At 48.6% G+C, this 24,369-nt stretch overlaps 1 protein-coding gene and 1 long non-coding RNA gene across 8 annotated transcripts in view; both read left to right on the forward strand.

The window, feature by feature from the left end:
- The window catches only part of MGMT (O-6-methylguanine-DNA methyltransferase), a 279,398-nt gene that overhangs the window by 313 nt on the left and 254,716 nt on the right, over nucleotides 1-24,369 (forward strand). The window contains exon 1 of one of the 7 annotated variants that reach the window (XM_029932788.1): nucleotides 7,294-7,317. The exons of 1 other annotated variant lie outside the window; for it this stretch is intronic. In XM_029932788.1, the coding sequence (XP_029788648.1) occupies nucleotides 7,309-7,317 (9 nt within the window). In that variant the 5' untranslated portion in view covers nucleotides 7,294-7,308. Of the gene's footprint in view, nucleotides 1-7,293; nucleotides 7,318-7,560; nucleotides 7,838-7,895; nucleotides 7,943-8,051; nucleotides 8,157-9,278; nucleotides 9,390-16,670; nucleotides 16,692-24,369 lie in introns of those variants that run through there. 5 more of the 7 variants (XM_029932784.1, XM_029932787.1, XM_029932786.1 and 2 more) reach the window with 5 other exon arrangements.
- Nucleotides 374-2,008, forward strand: LOC115286015. Its single transcript, XR_003905817.1, has 3 exons — nucleotides 374-499; nucleotides 1,667-1,736; nucleotides 1,908-2,008. It is a non-coding gene; the product is annotated as an uncharacterized LOC115286015 (long non-coding RNA).

Consider the following 24,369-nt stretch of genomic DNA (forward strand, 5'->3'; position numbering starts at 1 on the left):
AGTCGGGGCCTTTCCTAGGGTGAGCAGTCATCTGGAGCCTGTGGTTCTATGGGCACCCCCTCCTTGCCATGGGCGAGGGGTTTGCCCTGATCCCACCCTCTCTGCCAGGCCCCAGGTGTGCTCATGTGTGCCCAGGTGTGCTCATGTGTGCCCAGGTGTGCCCAGGTGTGTCCAGGTGCGGCCCTCCTTCCCCACGCCTGGGGCTCCTCGACCACGTTGCTCTGCGGTGATAGCGGCTCGCTTTGGCCTCCCCTGCCATGCCTATAGTTGGCCAACACCTTCGAGGCTCTCCCTGCCCATCCCCCGGGCCCTGCACTGCTGATCAGTGCCTGGGGGCCTCCATTTGCCTTCTGTTCCCAGGAAGCTACCAGAGGCCCCTCCACCGGCCCTTTCTTGCAGCAAGCCTTTAGCATACTATTTGTGTAGAATTTCACTTCTGCTGCACTGTGTTTAAGACAGTGCCAGAGGAAGACAAAGTTCTGGGGTCCTCATTGTCATGGTGAGTGTGTGTATACATTTCCCCCTAATTGCCTCTGTAAACACTTAGAGTAAACAAGTGGAGTTTGAGAGCCATTTACACTGGGCACCATAATTCCCAAGTTGGTGATAATACAGTGGAGCAGTGTTCTAACCCACGTTTTCCCCACTCCCTGTCTGGGCCCATCATTTCCTGAGATCTCAGAACTGTCTTCCCTACCAAGGCCTCTGCCCAGTACGGGGCTTTCTGTCTCGGAAGCACAGTTTGTATGCGCCAACACAGCCCTTGCTTGGTTGGGTGGACAGTCATCAAGGCTGAGGGAGGCTGCTTTGCCCAGAGAGGGGCCACTTCAGCTGTTGTGGCAGAGCATGAAGCCGTTGAGCACGAGGAGCTGAGACTCCGACTGGTCACTGTGAAAGTGTCAAATATCTAAGACAGGCCCTCCAGTCCGTCGCGCCAGACAGGTGATGAAGAGATGATTTTGTTCTTTTCCTGAGTCTTCCAGTGGATAAAACACGGCATAAAAAGGGTGTAAAAACAAAAGAATGCTGGGGGTAAAACAATTGTCAGGAAAGAGTGTCAGAGTTCTCCTCTCCACCTGTGGCTGCCCCCCAGCGGGGAGTTCATTTTGTGTCAACTCAGACCCTGTCCTGGGGGCAGGTCACAGCAAGTGCACACCTGCAAAGGTCTGGAGTCTACAGGTAGTAAAGGAGAGTTCGCTTCGCTCTGTAGGTATTTCATTTCTTCCCAGATTCTTGTCTTGAGTTAGAATTTGAATAGTAGAGTTACAGTATGTGGGCTGGATGAGCCAGGCCTCAAGTACAGAGCTAGAGAAAGGCACCTTTTCTTCATGAATGTTCTTTTTATTAAAACAAATCTGGGGGCGCTTGGGTGGCTCAGCCAGTTAAGCGTCCGATTCCTGATCTCAGCTCAGGTCTTGATCTCAGGGTCCTAAGTTCAAGGCCCACATTGGGCTCCATGCTGGGCATGAAGCCTACTTAAAACAGAAAACAAATCCGTGTTATACGAGCTAGATTTTGGTAGTATTAAACCCTGCTCTGAAAAAGCTTCACTGTTGGAGAGGGAAGTTTAAAGAAACAATGCGCTAGACGTGGACATGTTGGAAACATCTCACTCTTGTTCAGCGGAGATGCTCAGACCTCTCTTTTCTCCTGTGTTTTGGTCTAGCTTGGCTCTCGGTCACCTGGGCCCTCCACTCAGGCCTTCTGTCCCCAGTTGCCTTTTCTGGTACATGAAGGTGGGCCTGGTCTGGCCGAGCAGGGGAGGAGAGGAGAGGGGCCGCCCGTTCCCCAGCATGCCTGCAGAGCTCTTCTGCGCTTCCTGTCCCGGGAACCCAACAGTGTGCTCCTCCCAGTGTTGTTCCATAAAGGAAACTTACTAAATTGTCTTCGTTTTTCTTATTTTGCAGAGGATACTTAGAAGCCAGGGACTCAAACCATCAACACTGCTCTATTCCAGCTCCCTGTTTGGGGCCTCAAGGCCCTTTTCAGTTTATAATGTGGTCTCTTTAAAAGAAAAACATGGAAGCAAAGCAGTATTTTCTGAATTCTCTTTTCCTGTGGTCATCTGTTAACCTCGTTTTCCTACTTCTCTCTGACTTTATCTAACTGCATAAAAGTCCTCTTGTAGGTCAGCTTTTCCTGTGGGTTTTGACTTCCTGTCTCGTCTCTGGACACTCCAGGCATGTACATTGGGCTCCAGGTCTCTGAAAGACCCTGAGCTCATTTGGCTACCACCTTAGGCCCCCTGATTCTATTTCCTGGGATGAGTAGCTTCTTTTGTTGTTTAATTTTTTTAATGTTTATTTATTTTTATACGCAAGAGACAGAGTATGAGCAGGAAAGGGGCAGAGAGAGAGGGAGACACAGAGTATGAAGCAGGCTCCAGGCTCCAGGCTATCAGCACAGAGCCTGACGCAGGGCTCGAACCCACGAACTGCAAGACTTGAGCCGCCCAGGTGCCCCTAAGATTGGTAGCTTCTGATACAGGTATTTGGGTCTTATCTCAGAATGTTATTTGTACAAAACCTGAAACTTAAAAATCGGAGACATATAAATCATAACATTCCCATTGGTTGAGAGTGGATGCTTATGAATCAGTCTGCACTCGTGATGAGCGAACAAACATGACCCCACCCCGTTCTTGGTTTAAAGTGAGAGTGTGTGTGGGGGAGGGGGCGTGAGCTGTGCGGGAGGGGCTCCTCTTCCCTTGGTTCCCAGGATGCATTTTCCCCTCCCCTTAGCTCTGGAGGCCTGTCTTGGGCAAAGACAGGTGAAAGCTGGGGACTGTTGGAGACGGAATACTGCCAGGTGCATGTCCTGTGGCATGAGGGTAACTAGTGCATCTCTGCTGGTCAGCGGAACGAGTCGTTGCCTTTTGATGTAGAAAAGTTAACAATAATAAAGAGCTTAGACAGGGCTGCAAGGTTTTGGGAAAACCATACAGCGAATACACGGAATGTAGTGAATGACTTGTTCCTTTATACAGCCATTGAGAATTGTCTAGGAACAGGAATAAATCATCTTGTGACCTTTTGTAACCTTTGAAGGAATCCGAGTGGTTTTGGCAGATGTGGCTTACGTGCAGATCGGCCACAGTGTCTTGCCGAAGCGCTCAGAGGCCCTGGCGGCGAGGCCAGGCCGCGGCAGTCACGTTCCTGACGTCTGCCTTAGCGAAATAACTAACTAAATAGGCAGCCCCAGGAGCCACCGACAGAGCAGTGACACCCTTGGCTATGTGTTAAATGCTGAAACTGGTTTTTGATACCACAAGTTGTTTTCAATTAGATTGGGGGCTTGGAGGAGTGGGGGGTCTCCAGGGAGGCAGGCCTCATGTCCCCATCCCCCCGGCCCCAACCTGGAGTAGACTTTCGGCTTGTGATGCAGCTGTGGTAAAACCAGCTAAAAGTTCTACAGAAACACTTCCAGGCAGTTAAATTTGTTGTTTGTGTCTGTGGAGCCACGAAAGGGATTGTGGGTGAGTTATAAATGCCTCCGATGTTCACTCTACTACTTCAAAAATTGTCTTGTTAGAATAATTTCCTACCCGTACGTAGCACTTGTGAAGTCAGCAGAGCAGCCAGCCCAAGCTCTGCCGCCCGTTCCCAGAAGTCCGGGGCTGGAGCTGAACGCGTGGTCCGCCGATGGCCCCACTCGTAAAAGCAGGCACTTGTTAAATCTATTTGTTTTTATTATAGACATCGATCTGCCAGTCGCAATAATGCATTTATGGACATTTTTCTGCAAGCACAGCGCTGGTGGCAGTTTTTACTGACAAATTGAGTCATATGGATAGTAGTTTAGAAAACTCTCACCTTATTGACAGATTGGGCATTTCCTGCACTGGGTGTTGAGAGGTATCTAGATGGGCGAAGAGAGGGAACTGGATCTTGGGGCAGGATATGGGATGGGTTGAAATTTAACAAGTAACTCGTTATTTCTCATCTGTTTTTAAATCATTAGCTACAGTTTACCTCCCAGTTAAGAGGAGTACAAGTTGGCACCCAAGGTGTTACCTTCAGATTTTGACCCGCTTGTTTGGGGCCGTTGACAAGGGCCACCACTGGAATGTGCTACTGTCCTCATAGTGGGATATCCATGTGTGGGAGGAACGGTGTTCTCCAATGGGGCTCTGAGCCCCACTGGCGGCAGAATTCCTGAGGGTGCTGGAACAAAAGGCAGATGGCAGGCTCCCTTGTCAGACCTATGGGATTAGCACCTGGGGACCTGTGTCTTTGCAAGTTTCCCAGGGGATTCTAGGGACCCCAATGCTTCAACCCTCTCTTGGTAAATCTTTAGGATGGCTGAGATGTGGTGCTTGCCAGCCCAGACAGGCCTGGAGTTCCCCTTCCAGATGGATCCCTTCGCAGCCAGCATTGCCATCAGTTGCCTGTGCTTATGGATCTGTGTATGGTTTTGTAACTCCTCAGAGACATGTGAATCTCTTCGAATTGCAAGCCCAACATGTTATCATAGTGTTATAGTTTTCGGTCTTGTGGTTATGACAGAAGATGCAGATGTTACCAAAAGTTTGGCATTAGTTTTACAAACAAATGTTAAGCATGGACAGCCATATTGTATTTCACTCCCAGTTTTCCTTTATGAATGGCTGGTATTGCTTTTCTCCTCTCCGGGTAGAAACATTTTCATGGTGTCAGGTGAGGGCTGACTTTCAGACACACAACTGAATGCATTTTTGTGGAACAGAGTTGAGTTTTTATTTAGGAAGTGCTGAGTTGTGTTGGGGAGAATAATGGGTGACCTGAAGCAGCGGTGAAAACCCAAGCTGCCTCCTCATGTGTCTGATGCCAGTCACAATGCTCCTTCTGCCTACCTGGGCGCCTATAAGCGTATGAAATAATAAAGAATGAAGGACTGCCCGGGTAGAAATCTTAATTTGGAACCACAGTCTCATAGAAGGATGAGATTCTACCTGGAAAAGTGGGGAGGAACACACCAGAAATCGGAGTTTCCCTCCAGCCCAGTCAACATCCTTGTTTATAGATCTACACATAACCCAAGCCCCCATTTGGGGCGGCAAGCACAAGGTTAAGCGTGCAGCCTCTGGTAGCAAGCCTGCTTGTCTGGATCTGGGTCTACTGGTTATATGACCGTGAGTAGAGTTACTTAACCTTTCTGAGTCTTAGTCTCCCCCAAAATAGGGAAGATGACACTACCATTCATAGGGCTGTTGGTGGCTCTTGGGAGGGAATTGTGTTGGCAGATCACACCAGGCCCTGGTGCGCCCAGGAGTAGCTGACCTTTGTTAGCTCAGAGCCACCCACCTGTTTTTGTGAGGAGGCAGGACTAGTGATGGAGTCTTGGCCACAGTGCTCCTTCTGTGTGTCTGATTCCAGGCGGTCATGCACTTGTGTTTGGTCTGGAGCATGATGTAGCCCAGGGCTAACTTGCTAGGTTTCTAAAATTCTTTCTGTCTTTAAGGAGCTGGTTTCCTCTGCTACCAGTTTGTTTATTCACAGTGGACATTATCAACAGCTGCTGACGTGCCTGGCTGCACGCTGCTCCCCATCAGGTGGTGATGCTCTGGGTGTGCAGGGGTGCCGCAGGCTTGTGCTGCATGGGCAGAGAGCAGGCCAGGGGCCCCGACATTCCCCGGGAGCCCTGGGAGGCCTGACAGTAAGCATCTGTTAAATGGAAAGAACTTCCTAAAGGACGACACACAGAATCCAACACTAGCAGTGGTCAGGAGCTAGCAGGGTCCCCGGCACATGTGACCACTCATACTGTGGTAGTGATGGGTAAGGGTTAGGTCAGCTTTGGCAAAAATAGAAAATCCACAGTAATTTGTCTGTGTGGGTGGAAATGGGTCGTATTTGAGGATGTCTTTTTACCATCCTATCGAGGTTCAGCCTGGTAGAGTTAGTCAAGTTCCAGAAGAATCTGGCCAGTGCAAGAATGCTGGTATTGCTGATAACAGCATTTATTGAAGGCTTACTCTGCTGGTTGCTTCACGGACAGTTAATCGGCTTCTCGAATCCTCAGGATCACTGGATGACCTAGACACTGTTAGTTTCTTCTGTGTATGAATAGACCCACTGCTGGAGAGGTCGGGGGGCCTGCACAAGGCACACGGGCATAGGAGAGTGGTTCTGTGATAGCCCATTGGCTGTGCCGTGCTGCCTCTGCAGGGGTGAGGCAGAGAAATGAGTAGAAGTCCTTTGGGGACAAGACGTGGCATAAGTAAGTCCACACCTGTACGTTCTTGCCTGTTTTCTGAAGACCGGTGTGACCGAGCATCATCCTTCGCGTGTGGGAGAAGCAGTGCACTCAAGTCTGTGCCTGCTGGATGTGCTCACGACCCTCCCAGCACACATGCCCCTTGAATGGGGCCGAATGCAGTGTGTACTTGACGAGACCCTATGTGTGCTTTGCCACTTACTGAGGGCACTCCTATACCCTGTCCCTTGTTTGAGCACAGGACCAGTGTGCGGGTGCCGGAGAAAGGAGGGGAGCAGCCTGGGCGCCAGTCTGTTCAAGGATTTCAGCCTGGCTCATTACCAAGTCCCGATGGGCCACGGACGTGCTAATTCCAGCTGTAAGGGCGGATGAAAGACTTGTGGGTAGACTGTGGCCCGGCGGTGGGAAGTGTGGACTCTCGTATGCAATGCTGGAGTAGGGGTGGGGGTCGGGGCTAGGAAGGGGGCCGAAAGTTAGTGAGGCCAGCCAGGAAGGGGACTGTTCTCTCCGAGCCTTGGCAGCTTTGTGAGTGGGGGGGCCACCATGTCACCAGTGGGGGCGACAGGGATGACACTTGGGATGGAAGAAGAAAGGAGGTCGGGATGGGCGGCATGGGGACAGGCAGCACGCAGGGAATCGGTAGGGCACGCAGGGAGGTGGTACCGTCACACATGTCACGTGGGGAGGCTGTACGGTCACGTGCAGCGTGTTGGAAGGCAGCACAGCCACATGGGGAACGTCAGAAGGCGGCACAGCCATGCGCAGCACACCGGGAAGGTGTACGGTCACGCATGTCCCGTGTGGAAGCGCCACGGTCACGTGGGTAGGTGATACGGCCCCTCACGGCACACCTGCAAGTGGTAAGGCCACACACATCATGTGGAGGTGGTACGGCCACGTGGGGCAACTGAACGGTCACGTGCAGCATGCCAGGAAGCAGTACAGTCATGCACGGCACGTGTGCAGGTGGTACAGCCATGTGGGGCGGCCGTACGGTCACGTGCAGCACGCCAGGAAGCAGTACAGTCACGCACGGCACGTGTGGAGGTGGTACTGCCGTGTGAATAGGCGGTATGGCCACACGTGGCATGCCGGGAAGCTGTGCAGTCACGCATGTCACGGGTAGGAGGTGGTACGGCCACGTGGGGCAGCCATATGGTCATGCGCAGCACGACAGGAAGTAGTACAGTCACGCACGTCACGTGTGCAGGTGGTACGGCCACGAGGGGCGGCTGAACGGTCATGCGCAGCACGCCAGGAAGCAGTACAGTCACGCGCGGCACGTGTGGAGGTGGTACGGCCACGTGGGGCGGCTGAACGGTCATGCGCAGCACGCCAGGAAGCAGTACAGTCGCGCGGCACGTGTGGAGGTGGTACGGCCACGTGGGGCGGCCATATGGTCATGCGCAGCACGCCAGGAAGCAGTACAGTCACGCGCGGCACGTGTGGAGGTGGTACGGCCACGTGGATAGGCGGTACGCCCGTGCTGTACGTGGCAGTTGGTATGGCCACGCGCGCGGCACGCCGGGAAGCCGTGCAGTCACGCACGTCACGTGCGGGAGCGCTCCGGCCGCGTGGGGAGGCGGTACGGCCCGCGCAGCACGCCAGCCAGAGGTGCGGCCCCACGTCACGCGTAGAGGAGGTAGGGCCACGTGGGGCGGCTGTGCGGTCACACGCAGCACGCCGGAAGGCGCGCAGTCTCGCACGTCGCATGCGGAAGCGGAAGCGGCAGCCACGCCGGGAAGCGGTGGGCCCACAGGCCGCACGTCAGAGTTGGGAGTGGGGACAGCGTGTGGGTGGCCAGGGGGCCCGGAGGGAGGTGGGCGCAGTTAGCAGGAGCAGGAGGGCCGTGCCTAGGGCCTGTGTTTTACATGGGGAGGGAAACCCGGGGTGCGTGTGCCTTTTTTTCGCGGGAAGGCCGTCTTCGGGGGCAGCGCGAGGAACGACCTGGCTTTTACAGGGTGCGAACCCTTTTCTGTCTTGCTGGCGGCGGGTTCTGGAGCGGGGACTGTCCTGTCGCCTGGCTCGGTTAGGGCGGAGGGGGCCTCACGAAGGGCACTCCCACCCCTGCCCGCTCTCCGTGGGGGGAGCGCTGCTTCCCTTCAGGCGCTCGCGGGGTCTCCCACAACCCCAAGTTCAGGGCGTGCGGTCACTTCAGTGCACGCCGAAAGGGAGGTGTGTGCCCGGCCCCCTTAGGGCGAGACCCCCGGCCCCCTGCTGGCCTGGGTCCTCGGCGCGGCGGGCCGGCCTGCCCTCCCCCTCCCCGCGTCGGTGTTTCGAGCTCGGGGCCAGGGTGGGCCGACGTGGGCGAGAAGCGCTTGGAGAAGGCGCCGTGGGAGAGTGACCCGCGAGGGGGACTCGGCCCAGGAGAGGCGGCGGCCTGGCGGAGGAGGCCGGGCGGGCGGTCACCGGCTGGCGTGCGGGAAGGACGGGGAAAGGCGCCAGGGACTGGGATGGAGGCAGGGGTGAGGCGTGCGGAGCCGCCCGGCTGCACTGGGCGCCCTGGTTACAGCCGTGAAGTGGCCGACGTCCTGAGACATGGCGCTTCCAAGCCTCGGTCCTGAGCTTGTCCTAGTTGAGAAAGGACGTCAGCTGCGCCTCGAACTGGAGGCTGGGGGCCCGAACCCTGCTCCGTGTTCGCAGCCGCTGTCGTTAGTGTTTTTCGCACTTTTGTGGAAGTTTCTGGAATAATGGGCAAAGAAAAGAAATGATATATTTTCGAAAGTTAGGTAGAGTTTAGGTAGCGATCCCAAGAAAAGCCCATGTGTGCTATTCTGTATTGTGCAGAAACATTTGTTCCTGTCACCCCTGTGCTCTCATCAGATTAAGCTGTCAGGTCAGATGGATGCGGAGCGGTCCGCCGGCGTGCTTGCGGGCCACCGCCTTCCGCACCGCCCCGGCCATCCGTCTCTGGCGCTGGCGGGGTGCGGCCCCCACTGGGTCAGCGGGGAGTTTTGGGGGGCGCTCCCCTCACACTGCTTTTGTAATTTGTTCCAAGAACTGTCAGAACAAATACGTGGGTTCCAGAATTGAATGAGTATTCCTAATATCGAGCGCTTTCCGTCCTGGCAGCAGGCAGCAGGCGGAGGCGCTCGGCCACCAGCAGGGCGGGCTCCGGGAGGCCTGTGTTCCATCGTGGTGACCAGCGGTTTGCTGGGACACACGCTTTCACTGCGAAGCCCTCAAGGGCCTGGGTGAGCTGGGCGGGGGTCACCGGGGGACAGCCTGGCGGTTGCTCTCCCACCAGCCTGCATCCATGTGCGGCTTGACATGTTATCAGTACTGTAGGGCTTTTTCCTACAAAAGTACGGGATTTAAAAACTTTCTCTTAGCTTTTTTCTTTTTCTGTTTCTTTTTTCTTTTTTTAAGTGTGTTTATTTTTGCCCTGAGTGTAATCAGAACATTTCCTTCTGGACTGAGATCACCATTGCTGTTCTTGTGGTGTTGTCTGGACGGTCTGTCACTCCAGGAAAACCTCCAGACGTCCTGGCTCTGATTTCCTCGGTGACTCTCCCTGTGTGATGAGGTTTCTTGCCAAGAAGCCTTCTTTGGGCCCGAGGTGCTGTGTATCATGACAATTCAGACGGGGTGGATTCTTGGATGGGATAAATATTCTTTTGTATCGGCCGAAACCAGTGTTTCTGGTAGCTCTGGTGTTGCAAGCAGCCATTTGTTGTGCCTGGCGCTGATGTGAAAAGCCACATCTTTGCTGCACGTGTGTGTGATCGGTTTTGCTTGTGGGGTGCTCACTGCTGCAATAGGACCGGGCCCAGGCCGCCCGGAGCTTACCTGGACTGGACGGTCATCTTGGGACGCCAGGTGAGTATCCGCCCCTCTGTGCAGCTCTCGGAGGTTCAGAACGAAGTGCCCGTAGGCTGGGGGTTAGGCCAGGAGGATCTTCAGGCCTCCCGTCCTGCACCACGGGGCAAGAGGCTGCCTGGCTCCAGTCTCTGGGACCTCAGTTGCTTTGCCTCCGGAGCCCCACACAACCCCCTGCCTCTATCCCTGAGGGTCCCTGGGAGGCTCCTTGGGGAGCCTGGCACAGGCACCGCTCGGGCGGCCCCAGACCACGGGAGCTTGGCGCTCGGGCCCGAGACGGGGGCAGTCGGCACCAACGGCCTCTTCCTCCACCGTGAGCCTCCTCTTAAAGCCCCTTTCAGCCCGATGGCTGTGGACATCTGCTCTGGCATGTTCTCTAGAAGCCTGTGCACCAGGGCTTCGCTCTGAGAGTGGATGGGCAGGAGGCCCCATTGCCGTTTTCCCAGGGCCCTCCTCTGCTCTGCCTGGGGAGCCTCTTCTGATGCAGCCCAAACACAGGTGCCCTGGACACCGTCGCCTCCTCGGCACACACATGCACTCAGGCGTCTGCCTTACTGGTGTGGCTTTCGTCTCTCGAGGCGGGGGTCTATGTGGGAAGCTCTCCAAGGCTGGGGTGGGCTGCTGCCTGATGGAGGGCCAGCCAAGGGTTAAGAGTGTCCTCCTAAGATTCCTGCTTAGAAGCCCTAACCCGGACTGACTGTTTGGAGACATTGGAGACGGGCCTTTTAGAAGGTAATTAAGATTAAGTGAGGTCATGAGGTGACCTCCAGTGGGACTGGTGGCCTTATAAAAAGGGACAGATCTCTCTCTCCTTGCTCCCTTCTCCCGTCTTCCCCCTGTCCCCTCCCTCCCCTCCCTCATCCACAGCCCCCATTGGAGGGCCCGAGGATAAGGCAGCTGTCTGCAAGCCAGGAGGAGAGCCCTCACCAGATACAAGATCAGCCAGAACCTTCATGTTGGACTTTACATCCTCCAGAAGTGTGAAAAAATAAATTTCGGTGGAAGCTGTGTGGTCAGTGCTCGTCCATTGTGGCTGCTGAGCTGACCACACAGGTGAATGCAGGCCAGTTACTTCCGAAGCACGACACTCATTTGGGCTTCGTGTAGAAAGCTGAAACTTTGGAATAAGGGGAGTGTTGTAGTCAGGCAGTGCTCAGAAGCCTTGTGGGACAGTTCTCAGGGTTGGCCCCTGGCGTCCCCCAAGCTGTGAGTGCGCACAGGGGAAACGGAAACCGGTATCTTATTCCTAGGGACCCCACAGGTTGCAGACAGGAGATGTGGCAGGCAAGGCCAGAGACGCCCAGAAGGCCGGGGGGACTGTTGGCAGGTCTGGTGATGTTGTGGCACTGGGTGGACCTGCTCCTGGAGGCTGTCCAGGCTCCAGGCTCTGGTGCAGGAAAAAGGGGCGGGGGGGGGGGGGGGGGGGGGGGGGGGGGGGGGGGGGGGGGGGGGGGGGGGAGGGTGCTGTGCTGGGGGCCTGGGTTTTTCAGCATGAGGAGTGCTGGGGAGCTAGTCGAGCTGCTGGTTGGGGTTTTGTATTGGTGGTTTGGGTTTTCTCTTGACAGTGGCCAGTTCAGTCTCTAATCCTGCCTGGATCAAGGGGCAGCCTGTGGCCATCCTGTTCGACACCAGCTCAAATTCTAAGAACCGTGTAGTTTGCTACTTATCAAGCTAAGTTGTCTCTCAGGATTTTTGGCAGTCTCTGTTGAATTGGGAATCTAGCAAGGTATTTCTCACTAGAGGCTGCTGGCCTGCGCGTCCTCAAATTGGCCTGTGTTATACCTGTGGCCATTGATGGGGGACGTAAAAAGGTAGGTGATTGTTAAAATTACTTCTGTCCAAGCAGCAGTTCGTGTTACGGGGTGTAGACCTGTGGAATGCATCAGACATGTAGGGATTTTTATGCTTGTCGCAAGAAAACTCAAGTTGTAAAGTGGCCCTGGCCCTCTGTGCCCTTGCTGTTCAGGCCAGCGTGGTGCCCCCGGAACCCCCCATGGCAGGGAGAGAGCGCCGTGGTGAGCGTGGGAGAAGCTAGACTCCCCGCTGAGGGAGTGTGCTGTGCTTCATGTCGTGCTGTTAGTATTTAAAATGTGGATTTGAGTTCTCAGTTATGTTTTGTTTATTTATTTATTAGCACAGCGATGTTTGTTGTTTAATTCCGTAGTGAGAGTCTCTAAGAATATGATTAACCTTGAGGGCCATCTTATAATGTAATTATTAATGATTGATTCTGTTTATCCTTGAAATCAATAAGAGAGGCATAATGGTGTGGCATGTAGTTGGGCTCGATTTCGTACACTTGGTAAACATAAGTCTGTGACGACAGTAGTGTGGGTTTATTACCCAGAGCGGGTTTGATGAATCTGAAGTGTATGAGGAGTTTTATAGAATGATTGTGAGATGCGGTGTTCCTTCTATGACTTATGTTAATACGGCACGCGGTGTTAACGTGTCCTGCCACTAATAGTCAGGGTGGGGATGTATAGTAATTGATCTTCCTGGGAGTGCTGTAATGTAAAAACAATTCAGGCTGTTTGAAGTATATTTTACAAGTGTGCATTGGGCCTTTGGGATGTTATATTGAAAAACCCAATTGTACAGTTACCATGGGAACCCAATTAGAATAGATTGCTTGATTTTTTTTTTTTTTTGGTCTTTTATCTTGACCAAAAATCTAATGTATTTTAAATGTTTTCATATGGAATTGTATTCAAACACTGACTTGCTACAGAACTAAAGGAATCTTTTTTTTTCCTTCTTGTTTCCAACTCTAAGCTGAAATAATGACATATCCTCTCTAGTGGAGCTTTATAAGGAAGTCTCTTAGATTTAATCAGATTTTTATGGAAAAGTTTGTACAGGTGGTGGTAGAGGTGGAAGGAGTAGAAATCATTTAAAAAGATAGGAAAATGGGTATTTTCGTATGATGTTCCTTCTGGTTGTGCCCTGGATGTCGGTTAGGAATAGAGAGGTGTTCCCCTGTTCTTGTTCCTGTTTGCAGATAGGGGGGCCAGGTCCCGAAAGACACCTGAGTTTGAGAAGGTAGCGATGGCGGGTGGTTAGGGCCAGGCACAGTCCAGCCCTGGAGTGGGCCTCACATGGTTTGGTTTCAGACTTTTTGCGCTCTTAAAAACGTACTCTTCCTGGAGATCTCAAATAACCTATGTGAGTCACATACTGGTATTTACCATGTTAGAAGTTAGCATTGAGACGCTTAAAATATTAATTCGTTTAAGCTACAATAAACTGGTTACGTTTTAATGTTAAATAACACATTTTAAAATGAAAAGTAACTATTTTCCATAAAAAATAGTGGAATGAATGATATTGGCTTACTTTTTTCTGCATCTTTAAATTTTTTTTAGTATTTCCAGAGAAGGGGAGAGAGAGAGAGAGAGAGAGAGAGAGGGAGGGAGGGAGGGAGAGGAGAGGAGAGGAGAAGAGAGAGACTGAGTGTGAGTGGGGGAGGGGGAGTGAAAAGGAGACAGAATCGAAGCAGGCTCCAGGCTCTGAGCTGTCAGCAGAGAGCCCAATGTGGGGCTCGAACTCACAAACTATGAGATCATCGCCTGAACCGAAGTCTGACACTCAACTGACTGAGCCACCCAGGCACCCCCTTCCATGTCTTTTACATGACTGCATTAGAGGGGAAGGCAGCTAGATCTTACATGTGCTCCTGCATTTTGTCTGTGGTGATGTGTTTTGGTTGAAGCATCTTGAGAGAATCTGGCTTCATCCAAACAAGTAACTGGTAAAAGAGGGGCATTTTAATAGCTTTTACAGATAATTTTGATATTCTCTGACATGGTCTCAGAACTCGGCAAGTGTTCGTTTCTTGAAGGTTCTTTGCTGTGTGGAATCTGAGCCCGTTAGTGAACTATTTGTCCTCCCTTATGTGAAACTCAATTGCTGTGTCTTGCAACTTGAATGATTTTGTAACATCATTCACTGGTCTTCTGGAAAACACCGGTTTGCTGACTTATATGCATCTTCCAAATGTTGACGTTTCATAATGCAGTATTAAAACCCATGCTTGTTGATATCACCACCTTTCTCCCTAGAGCAGCCTTAGAATTGGGAGCCACGGTGGTGGATACAAATTTCCCAGAGTTGTAATCATCACTTAAAGCTCTCAATTTATCGTTTACCATTGGTATCACATACTGTCACTTTATTTTTGAGGAAATGTTGTCTGCCAGATACCCAATCTGAGTAACCACAGTTTGTTACTCGTTTGTATAGTAAAGCTTTTGTTTCATGGAAGAGTCGGCCAGCCAGGCAGATGCTTTCCTGCAGCAGCCACCGTTCGCTCCAGTGTACTTCCTGTCTGGGCACAGAGTACTGAAAAACGGTTGAGAATTGAATAAAGACCACAAGCTTGATTGCTCCATCTGGACATCTTACAGGAATGGCTTTTTCCCCGTTGACCTTGGGTTTGTGGAGTGCTGGGGTGGGAGGATTCCCTCCAGAGTTTGGTGCCAGCTTGTTTCACATCATGGTTTTCACCATTGAGAGTCAGTTTTGCTGGGTACTTTTGTAGGAGCTTCTTGTCAGATTGGGGAAGCTTTTCCTTTGTGCTGTTAATGCAGTGAATTACGTGATGGATTTTCATATGTCAAACCAACTTTGCATTCCTGGAAAATCCCCGCTTGGGCTTGGTGTATTAATATTTTCATACCGTGAGGATTTGTGTATCTGTGTTTATGAGGGATACTGACCTGAAGCGCTCCGCTCTTGGAGTGTCTTTCTGGTTTGGAATTAGGGTGATCCTAGACTCATGAGATGGGGCCTTTTTTCTTGGAATAGTGTGAATTTTGACAGGAATGTGTGCTATTGATAATTGCTACTGCTTTAAATGCTTGTTAGAATTCCTAAATGTGGGGTTTTCTTTGTGGGAAGGATAAAACTATACATTCAGTTTCTTTAGTAGACAGTTATTCAAGTCATTTATTTCTTCCTAAGTTGCTTTTTGGTAATTTGTGGTTTTTCAGGGAATTTGGTCGTTTCATCTAACTTGGTTGAATTTATTGGTCCAGGGTTATTTTAATATTCTCTTACTGTCCTATGAGTGTCCAGTCCTTGTTTTTATTAGTGATATTGGTGATTTGTGTTTTCTTTCTTTGTTTTTTTCTAATTGGTTTGGTTAGAGGTTTGTTGATTTCATAGAACCAACTTTTGTTATAATTGATTTTCTCTCTCCTTTGTCTTGTATTGATTTCTTCTCTGATCTCTATTATTGCCTTCTCCTGCTTACTTCTGTTTAGTTTACTCTCTGTTTCTGATTTGCTAAGGTGGAAGCTTAGATCATGGAGTTGAGCCCTTGGTCTTTTCTCATGTTAACACTCCGTGCTAAGCCTTCCCTGGAAGGCAGGAAGCCTGCTCTACCTGCCTCCTGCCGATGGGCTGTGTTGTCTTCTTATTTTCATTCAGTGCAGTGTGTTTTCCAGTTTCCTTTGTGATCCCTTCTGTAGTGCATGGGTTATTTAGAAATATGTTTCACTTCCAGATAGTGGGGGATTTTCCTGATGTCTCTCTGTTATTGATCTTTCATTTAATTACCTTGTGGTCAGAGGACAGATTTTTTATGATTTCAGTCCTAAATTTATTGAGAGTTGTTTTATGGTCCAGAACATGATCTGATCTGTCTTGGTGAATGTTGTATGCACTTGAAAGGAATGTATATTCTGTGGTTTTGGGGGAGACTGCTCTTTCCAGTGTCAGTTAGGTCAGGTTTGATTGTGTAGTTCAGGTCTTCTGTCTCCTTGCTGCTTTTTTGTCTCCCTGCTCTTTAAATTATTAGCAATAGCTCAAGATTTGTTTCCCCTTCAGTTCTCAGCTCTTGCTTCATCTGCTTCAAACTTGTTCCTAAGTACATGCATATTTAGAATTTAAAAAAAAAGTTTAGTTTGAGGAAAGGGGGAGGGGCAATGAGAGAGCATCTCAAGTGGGGCTCAGACTCACGAATCTTGAGATCATAACCTGAGCCTAAACCAACAGTCAGATACTTAAACAACTGAGCCACCCAGGCATCCCAGTATTTAGGATTTTTTTGTCCTCATGGTGAATTAACCCTTTTAGCTTTATGAAATGGCTGCCTTTTGCCTTATTAATATTTCTTGTTTTCAAATTCCTCGTGATACTAAGATGACCACTCCAGGTTTCTTTTCATTAGCGTTTCTGTGGAAAATGCTTTTCCAACTGTTTACATTTTACTTATTTTGTCATTCCATCTCCCATGTGATTCTTGTAGGCAGCATGCAGTTGGGTCTTTTGTTTCTAAAAGCTTTTATTCACATAATGTCCTTTTAGAAATTGGAGTATTGAGGGCATTTGCATTTATGTGATTGTCACATAAATATGGGTTTAAGCACATCATCTTGCTGTTTGCTTTCTATTTGTCCCATTTCATCTTTTGCCTCCTCCTTTTCCTGTCTGCTTTTGGAATATTTGAATGTATATTTTTAATGATTTTAGCTTAATTTTTATCTATACTATTGGTTAATTAGCTCTCTCTCTTTTCTTCTTAGTGGGTGCTGACTGGAGCAGTGTGCATACTTGGCTTCCTGCCGTCTGTGCTCACGAGGCGGCGTTCAGGGTCCGCAGGGTGAGCTCCATGCGAGAGAGCGTCAGTCTCCCAGCCCGTGTTCCTGTTGTACTCGCGTGTGGTACAAATCCCAGTATGTTGTTGTTTTTGCTTTAGGTAGTGAGTTATCTTTTAAAGAGATTAAAAATAGGACCCCCCCTTCCCAGCTTTTATATTTATTTGCATATTTTCCGTTTCTTGTGCTCTTTATTTCTTTGTGCAAATCCAGCTTTCTATCTGGTATCATTTTTTTATGCCTAAGAAACTTGCATCAATGTTTATCAAATGTAGGTCTGCTCATACAGGAACTGTCTTCCTTTTCTTCTTTTTTTGAAAAAGCCTTTGTTATGCTTTCATTCTTGAAAGATATCTTGCTGCATAGAGAATTCTAGACTGACCATTTTTTTCCTTTCCTTGCTCTGAAGTGGTGTTCCATTGTGTCCTGGCGGACATAGCTCCTGATAACCGGTGTGCTGTCCTGCTTACTGCGTCCCTCTGCATGCAGTCGGCCCGTCCCTGCTCCGGCCACTTGAAGGTTCCCCCTTATCACTTGTTTGCAGCAATTTGATAATGACGTGCCTTGCTTTAGTTCTCTTTATATTTCTAATGCTTTGGTTCAGTGAGTTTCTTGCATCTACAAGTATAGATTTTTCATCAGATTTGAAGAGAAAGTTAATATTTTTTCAAATATTTTTCTGCCTTTTTCCTTTTCCTCAGGTGGCTCCGATGTGTGGCAGATTGGTTAATCTTATGCATGCTCTGTTCATTTCCTTCCGTCTTTTTTTTTTTTTTTCCCTCTGCTTGGATAGTTTAAAACATTTTTTCTTCATTGTCACCGATTTTTCCCTTCTGCATTATCTAATCTGTGAATCACACCAGGTGTATTTTTAATTTTAGATACTTTATTTTACATCAAGTTCCATTGGGATCTTTTTTATGTCTTTTCTTAACATGGTCTTGTTTTCCTCTGTCTTGAACAACATGGGACATATTTACAATAAGTGTTTTAACCCAGGCAGGCTGGCTCCAGAGCCTGTGACCTTTATTGCATGGATTTTTGTGACAGCTGTTTTGCCTTCTGTCAGAAGGCTTTTCTGTTTGTTTTCTGTTTCTCGAACGTATTTGGGTAGTTGTGGTGGCCAGAGAACCAGCACTAAGAAGGTTAAGTATTCCAGGAAATGTAGGCTAAGGATAGCTTGTGCAAGCACAAATGGAGTCTGTCATTGATCTTCCCGACAGCCATGGTGAAAAGGGAAGTGGTCGCTCCCCAGCATATCATCCCTTCAGGAGAGAGAAACCTCTTCCTATGGGAGGAATTTGTCCTAAATGTTTTTCGTTTAAATGTTATTTATTTTTGAGAGAGAGAGAGAGAGAGAGAGAGAGAGCGAGAAAATGAGCAGGGGAGGAGCAGAGACAGAGGGAGACAGAGAATCTGGAGCGGGCTCCAGACTCTGAGCTGTCAGCCCAGAGCCTGACGTGGGGCTCAGGCTTGAACTCATAAACCACGAGATTGGGACCTCAGCTGAAGGTGGATGCTTAACTGACTGAGCCACCCAGGCTCCCCTGTTCTAAAGTTTTAAATACGGGATAGTAAGCAATTTAATGTTGGCTTTTTTAAATGACCAAATGCAGGAATGGTTTTTGTATGATTTTTTTCCCCCACTTTGTTTTCTTGTGGATCCTCAATTTAAACTGAGGATATCCTTGCTTAGGGAACTAAGGTAGGTAGTGTTCCATGGTCTTTGTTGATTGTGGTGGTGATGTCAGAGGGTCAGGAGGGGAATGATTCGAGAGAGGCCTTCTCAGGAGGTGCCTGCTGGGAGGCAGCTGACGAGTGTTGGTGGCGGCATCCCTCCTGCTCTGCTCTGCTGGTTCCTGTGCCTTCTGACCTCTGGTACATGCTGCCCCTGGGAGGCACTAGCAGGAGATTGAAGGCCAGGACTCTGGCTGTGAGCTCTGGGCATGGCAGGTCCTTGCCTTACCTTGGACAGAGCACTTGAACTTCTGGTGCTTCAGGTGCCCGTCTAGCCCTTTGTGCCACCTCCCATGCCTCTCCCTCGTGGTCCTGCCTCCTGGGCTGTGGTGACTCCATTGGAACTAAAAGTGGACCAGCCGCGTTCCCAGTTGGCTCACCCTCTTCTGGTAGCTTCTTACTCTTGCATGCCCTGTGCGTCTGCCCCTGTTTCCCGTGTTTAGAGGGTTGCAGTGTTTCTGCGGACGCTGGATGTGGTTGGCAGCAAGAGTGACGTCGGTGAGTCCTAGGCGGCAGGTATTGGGGAAAGCTGGTAGAAATGGGTTGACTCTCCATTGAGAAATTGAAAGAACCTTATTTGCATTTTACTCAAAAGGAGGACCACTTCAGCTCTCTACTGAGAGGACCAGAATTGGGAAGTTGGAGGAAATCACAGGCCCCTTGAACTCAGATTATTTTTTTTCTTGTCACTGTTGCAGTTTTTAATGCGTGGTGCCTCTAAACACATGCTCTGCTGAAGGCTGTCATTTTGGCATTTTCACGCTGTTGAAGATGTGACCAGACAGGTGAAGAGTGTGTTCCTTCCTGCCACAATTCACACACCACTGCCGTCAATACCCTGCCGACCCAGACCTTCATCAATTAAATTTAATAGTGGCGATAACATTAACCCTCTGCATCGCTGTCTACCTGTCTAGAGAGCTCTTCGCAGCTCTGCGTCTGAAAAATGAATGGACCGAGGCTGTCCTTTGTCCCAGGTTTCTTGGGCGGCAGTGCCAATGCCCTGCACGTGGGCGTAGCTAGCCTGGTGGTTTGGACTGTGCTTCTGCCACGCGCATGCCCGATGACGTAGATGTGCGCTCTATGGCAGGACATGGAGGCTGTGTGGAGCACTTGCCTGTGCCCTCACCACTGTCCACCCAAGTGGGAGAAGCGCGGATGGCTGTGGTGGCGGGGTGCTCACCAGAAACTTCCTACGATGCGCACGGTGCCTCGTGCCATTTGTGAGTGACCAAGTCACTTCAGTGGTGCCGCATCTCTGGACTTGCTGGGGGAGTAGAGGGGGAACTGTGTTAACCTAGGAGGTTTTGGATCACACATGAACTTCCCGAGTGTGGACCAACACGGTGTGCTGGTAGGCTCGGAAAGTGACCGGATTTTCACCTGGAATGATGTTTTGAAAGTTTCTCTTAGCGTGGTGTGTACCCTTTAGTGGAAGCATTCTTGGTTTTCTTCCAGTCACCAGATGTACTCCTTCAGGTTTTGTCAATTTCCCAGGTTGCAGAATTTCGCCTTCAGTGTTCTTTATTATATGAATTTGATCTTCGGTGGTTTATCTGATGCAGTTTTTTCCTCCTTTTTCTTTCTCTTTTCCTATCCTCCCTCCCTTTCTCTTTCCTCCTTTTTTGCTTTTAAAATTTTGTGTTGTTATTGGAACCTGGGTGGCTCAGTCAGTTAAGCATCTGACTCTTAGCTTTCGCTCAGGTCATGATCTCACGGTTTGCGGGTTTGAGCCCCGGAGCCTGCTTGGGATTTTGTCTCTTTGTCTTTTTTTTTTCTCTCTCTCTTTCTCTGCCCCTTCCCCACTTGCTCTCTATTTCTCTCTCAAAATAAATAAAAGTAAACTGTAAAAATAAGGTAAAATTATGTGTTGTTTGACACCTGCTGAAGCACATGAGATGTAGTAAGGCACAAATGACACACAGCTGATCCTCAGGGCACCCACCAGGTTACCTGCTGCTGACTTGAGAAGTGCAGCCTCTCCAGTCTGGGGGAAGGGATCTGTGTGCCTCTTCTCCTGTGCTGCCCCCCACCCTCCCCGCTCTCCCTACCTCACAGTTATGGCTATTCTGGAGTTTGTGTTTATCATTGTTTTCCTTTTTAAATTATGTATAGTTTCCCCATCTGCCCAGCGCCTTTTCAACAAGATCTCATTTAGTGTGGCTCATTTGACTTTTATAAAGAACATATTATGCTGTCCAAGTGTTCCAAGGCTTGCTTGCTGCCTTCTGCTTGCAGTTCCTTTTCCTGAGTTCTGCCCGAGTTGTGCGTGGCTGTGGTGCGTGGGCTGTGCGTCCCAGCTGGTCGTTACAAAGCTGTGCCACTGTTTCCTTATGTACTTTTCTATTCTCTCGTCCCTGGGCATTTGAAGTGTTCCCAGTTTTTGTCTGTCACCCATTGCAGCTATGATCACTCTTGTATGCTGCTTCCAGTGCACATTTATAACCGTTTCTCCTTGCTGTACACTCAAGGGTACAATTATTGCACCGTCAATGTTCAATGTTACAAGACAGTAGCTGTTTTGTAAAAATGGTTGAAGCAGATTAGACTCCTGTCAGTTGGTGCTCATCCTTACCCAAACTTGGAAGTTACTTAATCATTGCTAACCTACTGGGTAGAAAATAATTATCTCATTGTGATCTTAATTTACATTTCTCTGATTACCAGTGAATTTGAGCATCTTTCTGCATTGCTGTTCGTAACTCTTTTTGTGCAGAATGCCTGTTCGTACCCTTTTTTGTCTATATTTCTATTGAAATATTCTTTTCTGAGTGATTTACAGTAGAATTTTTATCTTCCCGATTCTAGTCCTTTATCAGTTACCCAGGCTGCAATTATCTTCCCCCAGTTCATGGTTTACCTTTTCATTTCTTTGTACTGCCTTTCAGTGGACAAGGGTTCTTAATTTTCATGTAGTCGAACATAATTGAATTTGTGATTCTTTTCCTTTATAGTTCTATTTCTGTACTAATACCACATTTTATTAATTACTGTAGCTTTAGGCTACCTCTTAATGTTGGTGGCATAAGCCTTTCCATTTTGCTCGTCCATACAGATTTCAGAATCAGCTTGTCAGATTCTTAGGAAAAAGCCTTTGGTGTTTTGATCGGAAGTGCTTGCATATATAATTAATCAATTAATGTGGGGAGAATAGCATCTTTATGATGTGAACCTTCCTCTTTAGAAATATGCTTTCTATATATTTATTTAGGTCTTCTTTAGCATCTGCCCATTTTTAATAGTCTTTTTTATGAAGAGTTTGCCCATCTTTTGTGATGTTTTCCCCAGGCCCTTAGTGTTTTTGTTGCTGTTATAAATGGTATCTTTTTTTTTTTTTTTTTTAGGTAATCCTTTCTTTGTGATTGGTACCTGGAAATGCTATATTGAATTTTGTGTGCTCATTTTATATCTGGTTTCCTTGCTGAATTCCTCTCTTTAATTTTAATATGCTCTATGTATATTTGTGGATTTTCTACACGATCGATCATACTACCTATGAAGTAGAGTTGGTGTCTTGCTTTCCACTCTGTTGATCATTTACTTCTTTTACGTGCCATGGTGCGCTAGCTGAGACCTCCAAGACCGAGTTATGTGAAGACAGGATCGTAATTGATACGCTTACCTTGTTACTTATTTTAAAGAGAAAGCTGTTAATCTTTCACCATCAAAAATGAAACTTCTGATAGGCTTTTGGTAAAAAGGAAACTTCTTTCTGGTTTTCCGAGAAGTTTTAAAAAATCATTAATAGGCTCTGAATTTCGCTAAATTATTTTTCTGCATCTATTGAAATGATTGTGATTCCCACCCCCGTGTCTGTCAATGTGCGTATTTACTTTCATAGATTTATTTATAATTTTTTTAGGGGCGCCTGGGTGGCTCCATTCGTTAAGCATCCGACTTCAGCTCAGGTCGTTACCTTACGGTTTGTGAGTCCGAGCCCCACGTCGGGCTCTGTGCTGACAGCTCAGAGCCTGGAGCCTGCTTCAGATTCTTTGTCTCCCTCTCCTTCTCTGCCCCTCCCCCTGCTTGCGCGCACTCTCTCTCAAAAATAAATATTAGAAAACATTTTAAATTTTAATTTTTTTAATGTTCATTTTTGAGAGAGAGGGAGAGACAAAGTGTGAGTGTTGGGACAGAGAGTGAGGGAGACACAGAATCCGAAGCAGGCTCTAGGCTCTGAGCTGGCAGTACAGAGCCCAATGTGGGGCTTGAACCCACAAACCGTGAGATCATGATCCTAAGGTGAAGTCAGATGCTTAACCAGACTGAGCCACTAAGGCACCCTACTTTTGTAGATTTATTAATGTTAAATCATTTTTGCATTTCTGGGATGAACTTGTCCACTAAGCATCATCTAGGCTAGGTTTACTATTTTTTTGATTAGGATTTTTACATTTGTGTTTATGAATGAGATTGCTTATTATGATTTTTCCTTCTACTGTCCCTGTCTGGTTTGGGTTTCAAGGATAAACTGGCCCCATGGAATGGGTTGATCATTCTCTATTTTTATATGATCATTTTATGTGATCTTTGTATTTTTGTAACATTTTATATGATCTTTTCTTTCAAAATTTGGTACATTTTGCCTTCGTAACCTGGTATTTGTGGGAAGACTTTTAAAACTAGTGATTTAATTGCTTTCATTGTTATATGATTAATTTTTTTTAAAGCTTTAGTTAGGTTGATTATCTGAAGCCAGGTTTTCAATTTTTGAGGGAAACTTGTTCTTAGTATTCGTGAATGTTTAAATCTCTGTAATCATTTTCCCTGTTTTTATTCTTGATACTGTCTGTTCTCACTTTCTCTCCTTCCTGCTTGTTGTATCTCATGCAGTGTTTGCCTGTCTTTATCGTCGTTAGAAACCAGATTTTTACTGGGAACCCGTGTATTGTCTTAGATTGAATAGCTCAGACGTTTCTGCCCGGTATTTTCTACTTGTTCCTTATTCTCTGTCCTGTTTCTGACTCTCAAGTTAAAGGCTTATATTATGCTTTTTACTCTCTTTCCTTTGTTGATTTCACATCGTGTCTTCTGTGCGTGGCCTCACTGTACTTTGAAAATTGTTGTGGGTCATGTTTTCACTGTCACACCTTTTCAAATGTCTTAATTTTCATTATGACTTCTTTCTTGAGCGGTGAGTTTGGAAGTGTTTTTAATTTTAAAACATGGAGATTTTCATTTATGGTTTTGTTCCTAATTTTTGTGGCAGGTTAATACTAAGGGGCCCTCATGACCTTTTTCCCCCTAGTGTCACTCCTGTGATTGCTGCATTATGTGGAAACAGGGATTTACACATGCAGCTGAGGTTACTCATGAGTTGAGTTATCGATTGGGAAAGTGTTGGAGGGGTCCTGACCTGATCACAAGGCTCTGTAAAATCAGCGAGCTGTCCCATCTGGTGGGACGAGAGGAGGTCAGGGACACCAGCGGGACAGGGTACTCTCTGTGGCTCAGGTGGAGGATGTCGTGGGACAAGGTGCCTGGAGTGGTCACCGCCTGCCACCCTACAAGGCACTGGGGCCCCAGTCCTACGGCTGAGGGACGTGACTTCTGCAGCAGCCGACAGACATGTGCTGGCAAGCGGATTCTCCCCAGAGCCTGCACATAAGGATCCACCCTGTGGACACCTCGACAGGGTCTCTGAGACCCTGAGCAGAGGACCCAGGCAGGACCAGTGGCACTTCTGAAGCGAAGGACTGTCAGCAGACAGATGTGGGTTGTTCGGTCCACTGTTTGCGGTCCATTCTTTTCACAGCAACAGCAAATCACTACACTTGTAATTGTACCACGATGGGCATGGGGGGCCCAGTGATGCTGCTACTTTTGTTGATACGTGTGTTACAACCTGGTGTGCGGGCGCCTTCCGCAGATGGTCCGCAAGCGCCAGGAAGTTTGTGTCTGTCTTGTGTCAGGATGTGTACAGGACCCCACACCATAGTTCTCATTAATGCTGTCGGTATACTGTCCTTTCTCCTTTTTCTTGCTCAGTCCATCAGTTTACTGATGTCTGCGAACTTTT

Source organism: Suricata suricatta, chromosome 2 (genome assembly GCF_006229205.1).
Source record: "Suricata suricatta isolate VVHF042 chromosome 2, meerkat_22Aug2017_6uvM2_HiC, whole genome shotgun sequence".
NCBI lineage: Eukaryota > Metazoa > Chordata > Mammalia > Carnivora > Herpestidae > Suricata > Suricata suricatta.